This window comes from Typopeltis vanoorti, chromosome 7 (genome assembly GCF_054136105.1).
Source record: "Typopeltis vanoorti isolate ZY-2024b chromosome 7, IOZ_Tvanoo_1.0, whole genome shotgun sequence".
In the NCBI taxonomy this organism is placed as follows: Eukaryota; Metazoa; Arthropoda; class Arachnida; order Uropygi; family Thelyphonidae; genus Typopeltis; species Typopeltis vanoorti.
In genome coordinates, this window is record NC_143555.1 from 14,356,350 (window position 1) to 14,371,859 (window position 15,510).

General features: G+C 36.6%; 1 protein-coding gene across 5 annotated transcripts in view; it reads right to left on the reverse strand.

Annotated features, from left to right (window-relative positions):
- Positions 1-15,510, reverse strand: part of LOC150104496 (exosome complex exonuclease RRP44-like) — a 136,742-nt gene that overhangs the window by 17,351 nt on the left and 103,881 nt on the right. For all 5 annotated transcript variants that reach the window (XM_090395672.1, XM_090395670.1, XM_090395667.1 and 2 more), the window contains one exon: positions 5,606-5,657. In XM_090395672.1, coding sequence (XP_090251798.1) covers positions 5,606-5,657 — 52 coding nt within the window. The remainder of the gene's footprint in view (positions 1-5,605; positions 5,658-15,510) is intronic.

Consider the following 15,510-nt stretch of genomic DNA (forward strand, 5'->3'; position numbering starts at 1 on the left):
TCAAGTATTTTACTTCTGACCCAGCTCTCAGATACTTAAGTAAAAACTGGTTTGAACACTGTCTTGTATACAGCTAATTTAGTGTTCCGACTAATTTCTCTCTTATTCCATATGAATTTATTCAATTGACTTCCCACCATACCAGCTTTGCTGATTCTGTTGTCTATTTCTATATTTAATTTATCATCTTCAGTAAAAATCGTGCCTAAGTAGATGAAATGTTTTACTTCTTCAACAGGTTCTCCATTCACAACACAGTTGACATTTTCAATGATTCTACCTATTTTCATTGCCTTCGTCTTTTTATTGCTGGCCTTCATACCATATCTATCACAACAGCTATTCAATTTAGTCAGGGACTCTTGCAGACTTGTAGCGGATTTATTTAGAAGTATGACATCATCCGCATAAAGCAAAGAGCTGACATTAACATCTCCAATTCTGATATGTTTAATACCACTTTCTTTAATATCGTGATCGATATAGATAATGAATAACAGAGGGGATAATGTACATCCTTGTCTCACACCAGATTTAACATTAAACCATCTTCCTGTACTTCAATTCTAATTGCTGACTTACAACTCAAATACAGACTAAGTATTGTTTGATATAATACATTGACACCACATAACTGTAGCATATTGAATATGCTTCTCTCTTGGCATCTTGTCGTTGCCTTTTCCAGATCGAAAAAACTTAAATACAGATCTTTGTTACATTCCTATGCTTTCTCAACTATTTGTCGTAAAGTGAAGATCTGATCCTGACAGCCTCTATTTGGCCTGAATCCAGCTTGTTCTTCACCAAGCTTTTCTTCAACAATTCTTCTCAACCATGCTTGCATAGATCTTGCCAGAAATACTCAGTAGGGAAATACCTCTGTAATTCTCACATTCAGTTTTATTTCCCTTTTTATATATGGGTACCATTACTGCTCTACTCCAATCATTGGGAATTCTTCCCTCTGTCCAGGCTCTCTGAAATATGCAGCGCAATACTTCAGCATTTCTGTTTGAATATCACCTACTCCTGCTGCCTTTGGTGTCGTGCACCAGGGGGAAAACATCACTATCAACAATAACAGTTTTCTTATTCCTTGCCTCTTCTCTCCATGTGAATTTGTGCACATTTTTTATGTTGGAACATGGTGTTAGTAATAATCAATCCATGTCTTGAACAGAAATCCAACAGGTATTTGCCATTTTTATTGGCTTTGCTCTTTTCTCCAAAAATATTCTTTGCAAATTTTCCAAAAATATTTTTGTATGTCTGACAATCATTTCCTACTCTGCTATTTAGATCCCAACAAGAACCTACTTTTACTTTTTCATTGTGTCAGTAGGGAAATTCTCTCTTAAATGTCTTAAACGGAACCAAGATTGTGGACTCTTATTGGTTGGAGTTTTAATGCCATATTGCTGGGGGAAGGTGGGGGGTTGTGAACGCGTTTACCTGTATGAGTAGGTTTTTTTTATATACAGAGAAAGAAAAGTTACCATTAGGAAGGCATGTTATTAAGGTGTCCAGGAAGGGTAAACTGTTATTTTCCTTTTCCATCATAAACTGAATTCTTAGATGCAGAGTATTGAGGTGACTGAGAAAGGAATCTAATGTGTCTGGGCCATGAGGCCAATTAGGAGACACATCACCAAAATTGTGAAGACAACACAAAGGCTTCTGGGAATGATGTGGAGGACATTGACGTGTAGAAGTAGGGAGATTCTTGTTCCATTGTATACGGCTTTGATTTGACCACACATGGACTATTGTTCCCAGATTTGGTCACCTGGTTTTCAGAAGGATGAAGAGATGTTGGAGAGGGTCCAAAGGCGAATGACTAAGGTAGTTTCTGATTTCTGGAATGTTGAGTATGAGGAAAGATTGAGAAGATGTAATTTGCAGAGTCTGGTGGACAGGAAGAAGAGGGGAGATATGATAGAGACCTACAAGTTGGTAAGAGGTTGTTATAGGATCCATGCTGGAGATGTTCTACAGAAAATAGTGGGAGATCAGGGGATAACCAGCACTCATCCCTGGAAATTGTATAACGTTACAACTCAAATAAAGACTATGTATTGCTTATTATAATACCCCATTGACACCATACATCTGTAACGTTTTGAATAGCTTCTCTTGTAGCACCTTGTCATATACCTTTTCAAGATCTACAAAACTTAAATATAGATCTTTGTTATATTCCCATTGGCTTAAACTACAATATTAAATGATGATACAACAAGACAGAATTTCATGCCAGCTGAGAGATCACCTAGTTAAATAAGGCACTGCCCCTCCCATTGTTTTTACCAGAGAACCACGGCAAACAGCAACAAGTCAGCTATTGGAGTACAAGATCGGTATTATCAACATAAGAAGCCTGAATGGCAAAGAAACAGAGCTAGCTGAGGAATTAGATAAGTACCAGATCAATATAATAGGAGTGACAAAAAAAAAAACAAAAAAAACTGGAGAGTTCTTTCTGAGCTATAAATACAAAATGTTATATTCAGGCAATGACAATCAAGAAAAGGGAGGAATAGCCATAGTATTCAACACTAAATACGAGGCTAATCTTCTTGAATGGCAGGCAGTTTCAAGTAGAGTAATGTGGGCAAATATGAGAATGGGGAACTGGACAATGAGACTTATTTATGAATATGGTCTGACGGAAGGTTCTACTAGGGTAGAAGTGGAGGAATTTTTTTAAGACTTTAGAGAAAGCAACTGATGCAATGAGAAAGGAAAAGTTAGTCTTTGTTGGGGATCTAAATAACAGAGTAGGAAATGATTGTCAGACATACAAAAATATTTTGGGAAAATTTGGAGAAAAGAGCAAAGCTAATAATAGTGGCAAAAACTTGTTAGATTTCTGCTCAGGATATGGACTGAGTATTACTAACACCATGTTCCAACATAAAAATGTGCACAAATTCACATCGAGAGGCAAGGAATAAGAAAAGTCTCATTGACTATGTTATTGTTGATAGTGAAGTTTCTCAATGTGCAGGACACAGAGTGTACAGAAGATTCGAAATTGAAAGTGATCACTATTTAGTCTTGAGCAGGATAAAATTTAATTTTATATTGAAAAGAATAACATGTAAGAAAGTTGTAAGCATATAAAAGTTGAGCAGTTTTCAGATGTGAAAACTGTGGATTGAAATATACAAACATTATTCAAGAAAAAAAATGAAAGAGTTTGAGAACAGGAATCAAAGATTTAGGGTCAAGCTCTGAAGAAAACATTGACTGATTCAGCCAGAGGCATGTAGTTAGGTTGTCTGCAAGGATAGAAAAATCAGAACTCCATGGTGGATAGAGGACATTAAAGAGGCAGTGAAGGAAAAGAAGAAAGCATATCAAATGTTCCTGGCAAATAAGTCAGTTTGTGCTCTTAGAGCACAAGCTGATTTATTTGACAGAAATGTAACAAAATGTAAGAAAGCTAAACAAGTCATGGGAAGACTTTGGTAAGAACAGAAAATAAATATCAAGAAAGTGGCAAGATATTCTGGAGGTTGTTGAAGGCTCATAAATGCAGGAAAGAGTACTATAAAAAGAATTAGAGATGATAAAGGTGACATGAAAACTGGAGGAAAAGATATCCTTGATGTATGGAGTAATTACTGCGGAAAATTGCTAAATGAAACAATCATTGATAGCGCAGTGGTAAAAAAATACTGTGCCAGACATGTATTCAGGAATACATATCCATACTCGAAACAGAAAAAGCTATCAAAAGCCTGAAATGGGGAAAAGTAGCTGCAGTAGATGATATTCGACCAGAAATGCTCAAGTATGGAGGTATAAAAGTCTAACATGGCTGCAATGCATAGTCCAGAATGCCTGGAGAGTGGGGGAGGGATGAATTCCAGATGATTGGAGTAGAGCTCTCACTGTACCCATATATAAAAAAGGTAAATAAAACTGAATGTGAGAATTACAGAGGCATTCCCCACTGAATGTTCCTGATAATATTTATACAAGTATACTTGAGAAACGGTTGAGAAGGATTGTGAGAGGGAAGCTTGGTGAAGAACAAGCTGGATTCAGACCAAATAGAGGCTGTCAGGATCAGATTTTCACTTTATGACAAATAGTTGAGAAAACATGGAAATATAACAAAGATCTATATTTAAGTTTTGTAGATCTTGAAAAGGTATATGACAAGGTGCTACAAGAGAAGCTATTCAAAACGTTACAGATGTATGGTGTCAATGGGGTATTATAATAAGCAATACATAGTCTTTATTTGAGTTGTAACGTTATACAATTTCCAGGGATGAGTGCTGGTTATCCCCTGATCTCCCACTATTTTCTGTAGAACATCTCCAGCATCGATCCTATAACAACCTCTTACCAACTTGTAGGTCTCTATCATATCTCCCCTCTTCTTCCTGTCCACCAGACTCTGCAAATTACATCTTCTCAATCTTTCCTCATACTCAACATTCCAGAAATCAGAAACTACCTTAGTCATTCGCCTTTGGACCCTCTCCAACATCTCTTCATCCTTCTGAAAACCAGGTGACCAAATCTGGGAACAATAGTCCATGTGTGGTCAAATCAAAGCCGTATACAATGGAACAAGAATCTCCCTACTTCTACACGTCAATGTCCTCCACATCATTCCCAGAAGCCTTTGTGTTGTCTTCACAATTTTGGTGATGTGTCTCCTAATTGGCCTCATGGCCCAGACACATTAGATTCCTTTCTCAGTCACCTCAATACTCTACATCTAAGAATTCAGTTTATGATGGAAAAGGAAAATAATAACAGTTTACCCTTCCTGGACACCTTAGTAACATGCCTTCCTAATGGTAACTTTTCTTTCTCTGTATATAAAAAAAACCTACTCATACAGGTAAACGCGTTCACAACCCCCCACCTTCCCCTAGCAATATGGCATTAAAACTCCAACCAATAAGAGTCCACAATCTTTGTTCCAGTGAAACTGTCCTTTCAACTGAACTCAAACAACACCTTCCTTACCAATGGCTACAGGATTAAAAAAATAATCAAATCCTTCCCCATTCAGAAGGACCACAAAAATGCCATCACCATACCTTACATCCGTGGTACATCAGAAAAAATAGCCAGATCATAACCAGGCAATCAAATCTGCTTACAGTACTCCATATGTGGCCTGATTAAAATTTTATACAAGGGAATGATAACTTTTTTGCTTCTACACGTCAGTCTCCTCCTCATTATTGTTATAATCCATTGTGTTATGATTCTAGCAATGCGACTCCTAAATTTCAAATCTCTGTCCACTATCAACTGCGATATATCTCATTTCATCTATCACCTTCAAAATTTCGCTATTAATTATATACTCTGTGTATATAATTAATGGCATCACATAATTATATACCTTGTCCAACAAATTTGAATTCTTTCCAACAGTAAACTAAAAGCCCCACTGATTTGCCCACTTACATAGTCTGTTCAGGTCCCCTCTTCCAAAGTCATAACATCTGCTCCATTTCTCACAGTTCTTTTCAATCCTTTCCATTCCAGCCACTGAAATGCAGTGGCTGGAATTTTTATGTGCATATTTTTAATATTAATCAGCATAAAAAAAAATAAGAATACATACTAGATTTGGTTTTCTTTGCTGGAGGTTCACTTTCTTTATTTGGTGTGTTTACCTATAAGAAAAAGTTAAAAACAAAATTAAATATATCATTTTTATAATGAAATAAATGAATGGTCACTGACATGATTGTTCAATTAATTTGATAGGAAAAATTTGAAAACCTGTACTTTAAATTTTCAAAAATCCAAATTTTCGTTTACCCTTTTTAAGCCAAAGAACTTTTTTTTGTATTGTATGATTAAAAAAAAAATTACTATCTGACCACCATGACATCAAACACCTCACAGAAGGAGGTTTGGGAAAAGATCATGAAACTGTGGCTTAAACCCAGTTTCTACACTCATCACATGCTCAGGCTATGCACATTCCATTCACCAACCAACAGCATTGCAAAGACCCTGCTTTTTATTCCCTAAGTCACATCCTCCTTTATAGAGCTTCAATGAATGGTCCCTAGTTCTACACTTGCTTCCTTCTACTCTATGAAAAATCTGCTCCTCGTTAATCTTGTAACAACTAACTGATTCTTCTATTTACAAAGCTCTATAACTTGCATTCTCTCAGTCTCTTCTCAATCTGGCATTCAATTGACCAGACACTGACTTAGTAGACCTTCTCCAATACATCATCTCCTGAAAACCAGGCAACCAAATCTGAATATCCATGTGGCCTGATTAAAGTTTTATACAAGGGAACGATAACCTTTTTGCTTCTATACGTCAGTCTCCTCCTCATTATTGCTATAATCCATTGTGTTATGATTCTAGTGTTGGATCCTACTTCTTCTCAATCTATACTTTGGATCCGATATATGGTTATTATGATGTTCTTAACTAGTTAATAGGTTGCAAGTTGATTTCTAATTCAAATATAAAAAAATTTATATTTAAAGACTGCGCCACTTTATATCTGAAATTAGTTCAAGAATTGAAGATAAACCAACTCTTAACCACCTTTCCCTTATATGTTGTTATTATATATACTGGCCGAGTATACTTAACTTATTTTATTCACCCGCTTTGGTTCGAATATTTTATGAATGGTGCAGTAAAAGAGATTCAGGCAAAATACAACTTTAGATTAACAAAACAAACATTTAATTTAAGATCACAAATTATACACATAAGTTCAAATCACTAATTAAGATATTACGAACACTTTAGCTCTTCTGATAATACAGTCATACAAACTCAGGCATTGGTCAGTTATCTGAAATACAGTCTTCACACAGTTCACTGCACACTTAATGTCACAAAGCTTAATATCATAAAATTCCTTGTGATCATTCACATTAACTGCTCCAGTTTCTCACAGTTCTTTCTAATCCTACATTTTTAGTTAAGCCTGTCCAATATCATTAATGTACAAATTAAACAATAATAGTACTAAAACAGATGAGGGGAAACCACTGCTCCATATACAACTTGTTGGAACCTGTCTGACAGCCAATCAGCTATCCAACTTATTAGACCATCTATTTCAGTTTAGCTGCTACCTTATCATGTGGAAGTCTATCAAAGGCCTTTTTTCAGGTGCATAAACCGAATCAATGTAATTTTATATCCCTTATAAATACTCCTGGCATTCATAAATAAGCATAACAATTCATTTCTTGGTCTATAACCATCCTACTTATGCAATGACTAAGACTTTCTACCTAATTCCTCCCTCCCCAGACCTGGAGATATGGCACAAAAATGCTTCTATAACCAGGGTCTCAAAGGACACTTTCCTGTATTTATTAAAAACTTACTGTCCAGGAAAACTTTCCAAGCTAGAGTGGGAAGTACACTATTTCGACCATATCATCTAAAACAAGGTATTCCCCAATGCTCTGTCTTAAGGTGATTCATTAAAGTTAACCCAATCACTGAACAGCTTCCTCCCACTGCAGACAATGCTCTATATATTTCACAATTTATTGTTACTCACACCAAGAAAGAAGACTGATGGTTCGGTCATGTGACCAGAATGGAGACAGAAAGGTTACCAACTAAAGCCCTATGTACAACGATAGAAGGTAAAAGATCCAAAGGACGTCCCAGAATTAGATGGATAGACAAAATAAAAGAGGACCTGAAAACCAAATCACAACAAGCAATATCAAACTGGACAGAATTGTTCTGATTCTCCAGGGACAGACAGAAATGGAAAGAGTTCATTTGGCCTCATTATTATCCACAGATGTTAGAAGCGAGAAAAAGATATGTATATACAACCTCTGTCCAAAAAGAAACCAAATATCTCAAAAATAGAAGAAACTAATGGCACCACCTGTTGTTGAAAGATGCAACCTTCATTAGTGCAGTGTCTATTTATGTTTATGATATCTGTGTCATTAGAAGCCAAGTTATAGTGCCAAGAGTGGCAGTGCGTGTTTTGATGAAGTCAGAAAGCGAGTTTCACACAGAGCTGCGATTGACTTTTGTGTTGAACTTGGTAAGTTTAAAAAAAACCACATCAAATGCTTCAAAAAGCATATGGTGATGAATACTTATCACGAAGTCTATGAGTGCTTTAAGTGACAGTGGTCGTGAGACACTTGAGGACGATGAAAACCCAGAACTGTCCAAAAACTGGACTGAGCGAAGTTAACACCCAAAAAGTGCATGATTTCATCAAAGAAAACCCAAACTATTCGTGAGATTGATTGAAGATGAATTTGGGATTAAAAAAAAAAAAAAAAATCAACTATGCACAACATTTTGACCAAGAGCCTTCGTAAATTGAATTCGCGCTTTGTTCCCCACAAGTTGACAGACCAAAAAATGTATCAAATTGAAACACTGCTGTGGTTGCGGCACAAGATGATGGAATGCATAAAGGTGAGAGTGAGACAGGTAGGAATGCAAATCAGAGTCAGGATCATGGAAACAGGGTGGTCAGACCAAATAGAGTGGTGTGGTATAGCAGCTAGAATATAGAATGCTCGTAGAATGGCCTCAAACACACGGGAATTATTATGTTTATACACAAATGTAAGGAGTATTCGAAACAAGAGAGATGAGTTTGTTGCATTGTCAGTATGCCCAAAGATAATTGGAATAAGTGAAACTTGGTTGTGTGAGGAGGATACAAGTCAGAAACAGAATTAGAAAGATAAATAATTTTCTGGAAGGATAGAAATATGAAAGAAAAGAGGAGGGGGAGGAATTCTGTTAAGGTTTGTAGAGGAATTGTGTCTGCAAAGTGTAGAAGTCAATAGTGCATCCACAGATTTTGAATCCGTGCGATGTCAAGAAAAATATCTTAAGCAGCAGATGCTTGAAGCAACTACAGGCATTAATGTTTTGGATTTGGTGATAACTTAATAAGATGCAGTTATTAATGAAGTGATGACACTGTTGCCGGTTGGCGAGAGAGCGATCAGGAGGTACTTTTTTGGGAAGTGATGAAATAAGAAAAGGTTACTACCAAAAAGGGATACATGAGAAGTATAAAGCAGGTGATTATAGAAAACTCTGTAGTCAGCATCAGTACGTTGGATACGTAAGTTGATAAATGTACAATGCATGGAAACTCACAAAGCAAAATTTGACAAAAGCAACGTATAGCTGCATAAGGGTTAAACAGTAAATAGAGTAAGAGTGAAATCAAGCAAGCTGTGCTGGAAAAGAATATGTTATGGAGAAGGTAAAAGGCAGTTGGTGGTGATCGGATCCATGAAGAGTATAAAGTGCAGGTTAGAAAGGTGACAAGCATGGTCAAGAAAGAAAGAAAGGTGCGGCATGAAGGGAGATTGGCTGGTCAAGCCAAGATTAACTCAAGGGAATTTTTCTAAATGGCAAGAAAGAGAAAGAATAATTATCAGTGGAAGATTAACATTGGTGGATAGTCATGGCAGCAGACTAACAGCTGCAAAGGGTATAGTAAAATTATTGAATGAGCACTTTATCAGAATAAATCACACTGGTGTAAATGATGCTATGCAATCATTTACACCAGTTTAAATGAGAGGCAAGAGAGACTGGTAAGAAGAGAGGCAAGTATTAGGAAATTGGAAGTGAATGAATCAGAGATGAATCAGATGTTGGTTGGGTTAGATGTTAATAAGGCTGTAAGAATGGATGACATATCACCACACAGATTTTTACAATATCATGTTGACTGACTGGGGATCTTATGCTGATGATGCAAAGTTGGAAAGAATTAAAAGCAGCACTGCTGATGTTAATTCCCTTTTAGGAAGATTTGAATAGACAAAGAGTGGGGGGGTTGTAATTTTAATATCAATAAGTGCAATGTGTTGCATTTTGAAGTTCAGAAATGCAAGGGTGTGTACTATATTGATGGTACCATACTGCAGGAAAAAAGGATGAGATTAGAGATTTGGGAGTGATGATTGACAGTAGACTGGACTGAAGTTCAGATGGGATATTGCTAGTGTGGTAAAGGCTGTACATGCTATGATAAGTACTCTAACATGTGGGGATAAGGAAGTCACTGTGCCACTGTATAAGGCACTGGTCACTTGGTTTTCAATATGATGTGGAGACATTGGAGTGGCTCCAGAGGTTAGTGACCAAGACAATATCAGGCCTTTGAAATGCTGGCCATGAGAAAGAGAATGATAGAGATATTTAAGTTAGTGAGAGGATTTTATCAGATTATAAAAAGAGTAGAAGGTCAGAGGGGAAGAACCTGAGGTAATCTCTGGAAGTTATGTAAGTGTGGTGAAGAGGGGTGTGAGGAGTAGATTTTTTTACATGGAGAATTGTCAGTGAATGGAACACATTACCATCGATATGATAAATATGTTGTCATTTGAATGAACCTCCCATGATGAGTCTGCTGACTTCATAGAGGGTATAAAATAATATTACTGATAGTTAATCTACCATTACATAACTTACTCACCTGTATGTATCCCTCAATGGGAAGAGATAAAATATCTAATTATGATCTATGAAAAGCTGAGCAAAAACAACTTCCTCTGTTTGAATATTGTGCAGACAAGACTTCCATAATTTAATTTTATGCTTAATTTGGTAGAGCTTATTATTACTCTCTCTCTCTCTGTTATACTAAGATGGCTGCTACTGGAATAGAAGTTTCTATCCAACTTTGGAGTACTGTTCTGGCATTTGGGATGAAGTACTCAGGACCTTTATAAAAGTTCTCACTGATATTGAGAAGAGGTCAATCTGCTTATAAGATGACCTTTCTTCTCATAGACTCCCTTCAATCCCTTTATCATAGGTACTTGGTTTAAGCGTTGTCATTTCTTGAGATACTTTCAGGGACATTGCTTCTCTGAATTGGCAACTACCTCTCCACCAATTTCATATAACAATAAGGGATGCTTGAGGGTCAAAGATTTATATATCCTTTAAAGTAATGCAGAAAACCAACCAGGGCTTCTGACCCAATTTTCAATCCTCACTTTCTTGTGATGCACCCTGTGAGGTATCTAGCTGTATACTGAACGAAAGAGGATGAGCTGGCAATTTGGAAGAACTGGATTAAACCAGAGAGCAAAATGAGGGCAAAACAAGACAACCTTTCATGCTGACAGGGGCATCACCCAGTTAAAATAATGCCCCCATTGTTCCTGACAGGGAATGAGGGCAAACAGTGAAAAGTCAGCTACTGCAACAAATCCTGAAACACATCCCAACTCAACTTCAGAGTTCAAGATTGGTACTATGAATTGGTACTGGAACAAATATAAGAAGTCTCAATGACAAAGAAGAACTAGCAGAAGAATTGGATGTTAGTGACTAGCATAATAGGATTGCCTGAAACAAAAAAGACAAAAACTGGTGATATCTTTCTGAGTAACAAATACAAATTCTTGTATTCAAACAATAACAATTAGGGAAAAGAAGGGGTAGCTAAAGTATTCAACTAAATAAGAGGTTCATCTCTATCGATGGCAGAAAATATCAGAATGAGGAATTGGACAGTCAGACTTATTTCTGCAGGGTGCTTAAGTTATATAACTGAGAGGACACCTCCACATAGCCTTTAAAGGAATGTGGAAAACTGACCAGGGCTTCTGACCTAATGTCCAATCCTCACCTTCTCGTGGTGCATCCTGTTGGGTATTTGCCTAGATACTGAACGAACGAGGATGGGCTGGCAATTTGGAATATAGCCGAACAAATTGTATTCTTATTGGCTTAAACCAAGATATGAAATGATGGTACAGCATGACAAATTTCATGGCAGCTGGGATGTTGCCCAGTTAAACAAGGCCCCGTTGTTTTCGCCAGGGAACCAGGGCGAACAGCGAAAAGTCAGCTACTGGAACAAATCTGAAAGTACACCCCAACTCAACGTCACCAGAGGTTAAAGATCAGTACTATCAACATAAGACGCCTGAATGGCAAAGAAATGGAGCTAGCTGAGGAATTAAATAAGTACCAGATCGACATAATAGGGGTGACTGAAACAAAAAAGACAAACTGGTGAGATCTTTCTGAGCAATAAATACAAAATGCTATATTTAAGAAATGACAATCAAGGAAAAGAAGGAGTAGCCATAGTATTCAACAATAAATATGAGGCTAATCTTCTTGAATAGCAGGCAGTCTAGTAGAGTGATGTGGGCAAATATCAAGAGTGGAGGAATTTTTTCAGGCTTTAGAGAAAGCAACTGACACAATGAAAAAGGAAAAGTTGGTCATTGTTGGGGATCTAAATAGCAGAGTAGGAAATGATTGTCAGATCATACAAAAATATTTTGGGAAAATTTGGAGAAAAGAGCAAAGCTAATAATAATAATAATGGCAAATACCTGTTGGATTTGCCATTGCTCAGAACATGGACTGGTTATTACTAACACCATGTTCCAACATAAAAATGTTGCACAAATTCACATGGAGAGAAGTGGCAAAGAATAAGAAAAGTCTCATTGACTATGTTATTGTTGATAGTGATGTTTTCTCCCTGGTGCAGAACACCAGAGTGTACAGAGGATTTGAAATTGAAAGTGATCACTATTTAGTCTTGAGCAGGATAAAATTGAATTTCATATTGAAAAGAATAACATGTAAGAAAGTTTTAAAGAGAATAAAAGTTGAGCAGCTCTCAGATGGACTGTACTAAAATACACAGATTATTGAAGAAAAAATGAAAGAGTTTGAGAACAGGCCAAACCTTGGAGATTCAGTAGCAAGCCCTGAAGAAAACCCTGATTGATTCAGCCAGAGAGGCATGTGGTGAGATTGTCTGCAAGGATAGAAAAATCAAAACTCCATGGTGGACACAGGAAGTTAGAGGCAGTGATGGAAAAGAAGAAAGCATATCAAAAGTTCCTGGCAAATAAGTCAGCTAGTGATTTTAGAGAATACAGAGTTATATGTAAGATATACAAACACTGTAAAACTAGCTAAACAAAAGTCATGGGAGGAACTTTGGCAAGAACATAGAAAATAAATATCAAGAAGGTGGCAAAAATACTCTGGAGATTGTTGAAGAAGCGTAGAAATGGAGGAAAGACTGCAGTTAAAGGAATTAGAAGTGATAAAGGTGTCATGAAAACGGTAGAAAAAGATATCCTGGAAGTATGGAGTAATTACTTCGAAAAATTGCTAAACGAAACAAGCAGTGATGACAGCACAGTGGTAAAAAAAAAAAAAAACACTGACTAGACATGTAGTCAGAAATACATATCCATACTTGAAGTAGAAAAAGCCAAGGGCAGCTGATTTAGATGATATTCGACCAGAAATGCTGAAGTATGGTTGTATAAAAGTCTTACAGTGGATGCACTGCATAGTTCAGAATGCCTAGACAGAGGGACAAATTCCTGATAACTGGAGCAGAGCTATCATCCTATCCCAATGGCTTTAACAGGCCTTTAAGCCCCACAAACTTCCAAGTATGCTTGGATTTTGTAACCAAAGTTCGAGGATAGGATGGTTACCCCTATGCCTCTAAGTATTCCTGGCTGTAAACCTGTGTGCAGGATGAAAAACCCAAGATAAACTAGCGGAAAAATCCCTGCTTTCCAGGCCCAAGACTGGCTAACTTGGCTATGGCTGAGGAAGATCCTTTAGCTTTTCACGTCTGCAACGGGAATTGAACCTGGGACACTCCTTCCCTAGGCATATGGTTGTGAAGAGCAAAGCCACTAGGCTAACTTTGTAGACAATAGAACTCTCGTGGTACCCATATATATATATATATAAAGGGAAATAAAACTGAATGTGAGAATTAGAGGTATTTTCCTACTGAGTGTTCCTAGTAAGATCTTTGCAAGTATACTTGAGGAATGGTTGGGAAGAATTGTGGAAGAAAAGCTTGGTGAAAAATAAGGTGGATTCAGGCCAAATAGAGGCTGTCAGAATCAGATGATCTTCACTCTATGACAAATAGTTGAGAAATGATGAGAATATAACAAAAAGATCTATATTTAAACTTTGTCGATTTGGAAAAGGCATATGACAATAGAGAAGCTATTCAATATGTTACAGTTATATGGTGTTAATGGGGGCATTATATCAAGCAATACTTCGTCTTTATTTGAGTTGTAAGTCAGCAGTAAGAACTGAAGGAAGTACAAGAAGATGGTTTGATGTTAAATCTGGCGTCAGACAAGGATGCACATTATCCCCTCTGTTATTCATTATCTATATGGATCACATTATGAAGGAAAGTGGAATTAAACCTGTTATAAAACTTGGAAATGTTAACTTGGCTCTTTATTTTAGGATGATGTTATACTTTTAAATAAATCTGCTACAAGTTTGCAAGATTCCCTGACTAAATTGAATAACTGTTGTAATAGTATGGTATGAAGGTCAGCAATAAAAAGACAATGAAAATATCAACTGTGTTGTGAACAGAACCTGTGGAACAAGTAAAACATTTCACCTACTTAGGCACGATTTTTAGTGAAGATGGTAAATTAGAAATAGAAAATGGAAACAATCAATAAAGCTGGTATGGTACGAAGTCAATTGAATAAATTCATATGGAATAAGAGAGAAATTAGTCTGAAACTAAATTAGCTATATACAAGACAGTGTTCAAACCAGTTTTAACTTATGGATCTGAGAGCTGGGTCAGATGTAAAACACTTGATCAAAGGCTAGAGACTGCAGATATGACAGTCCTGAGAAAGATTAGAAGGGGTGAAGAGATAGGAGTAGACTAGAAAGTATGGAGTTATAAAAGTATTACATTGGTTGGCTGCACTGAAGAAGGCCTTGACAGATGGACGAATTCCAGATGATTGGAGTAGAGCTCTCATAGTACCCTTCTATATACAAAAAAGGAAACTGAATATGAGAATTAAAGAGGTATTTCCATACTGAATGTTCCTGGTAAGATTTATGCAAATATGCTTGAGAAACAGTTGAGAAGGATTGCAGAAGGGAAGCTTGGTGAAGGAAAAGTTGGTTTCACGTCAAATAGGTTGTCAGGATCAGATTATCACTTTACAACAAATAGTTTAGAAATTGTGGGACCCTAATGAAGATTTGTATTGAGTTTTGCAGATCTGGAAAAGGCATATGACTAGGTGCTGATGTGCCATACTTAGCCTTTTATTTGAGCTGTAAGTCAGCAGTTAGAACTGAAGGAAGTACAAGAAGATGGTTAGATGTTAAATCTGGTGTCAGACAAGGATGCACATTATCCCCTCTGTTATTCATCATCTATATGGATCACATTATGAAGGAAAGTGGAATTAAACCTGTTATAAAACTTGGAAATGTTAACTTGGCTCTTTATTTTAGGATGATGTTATACTTTTAAATAAATCCGGTATAAATTTGTAAAGTTACCTGAATAAAATGAGTAACTGTTATTATAAATTTGGCATGAAAATCAGCAATAACAAGACCAAAACTATGAAAATCATGAACTTCATTGTATTGTGAATGGATAACCTATAGAATAACCTCAAATGTATTGTGAATGGATAACCTATAGAACAAGTAAAACATTTCAGTTAC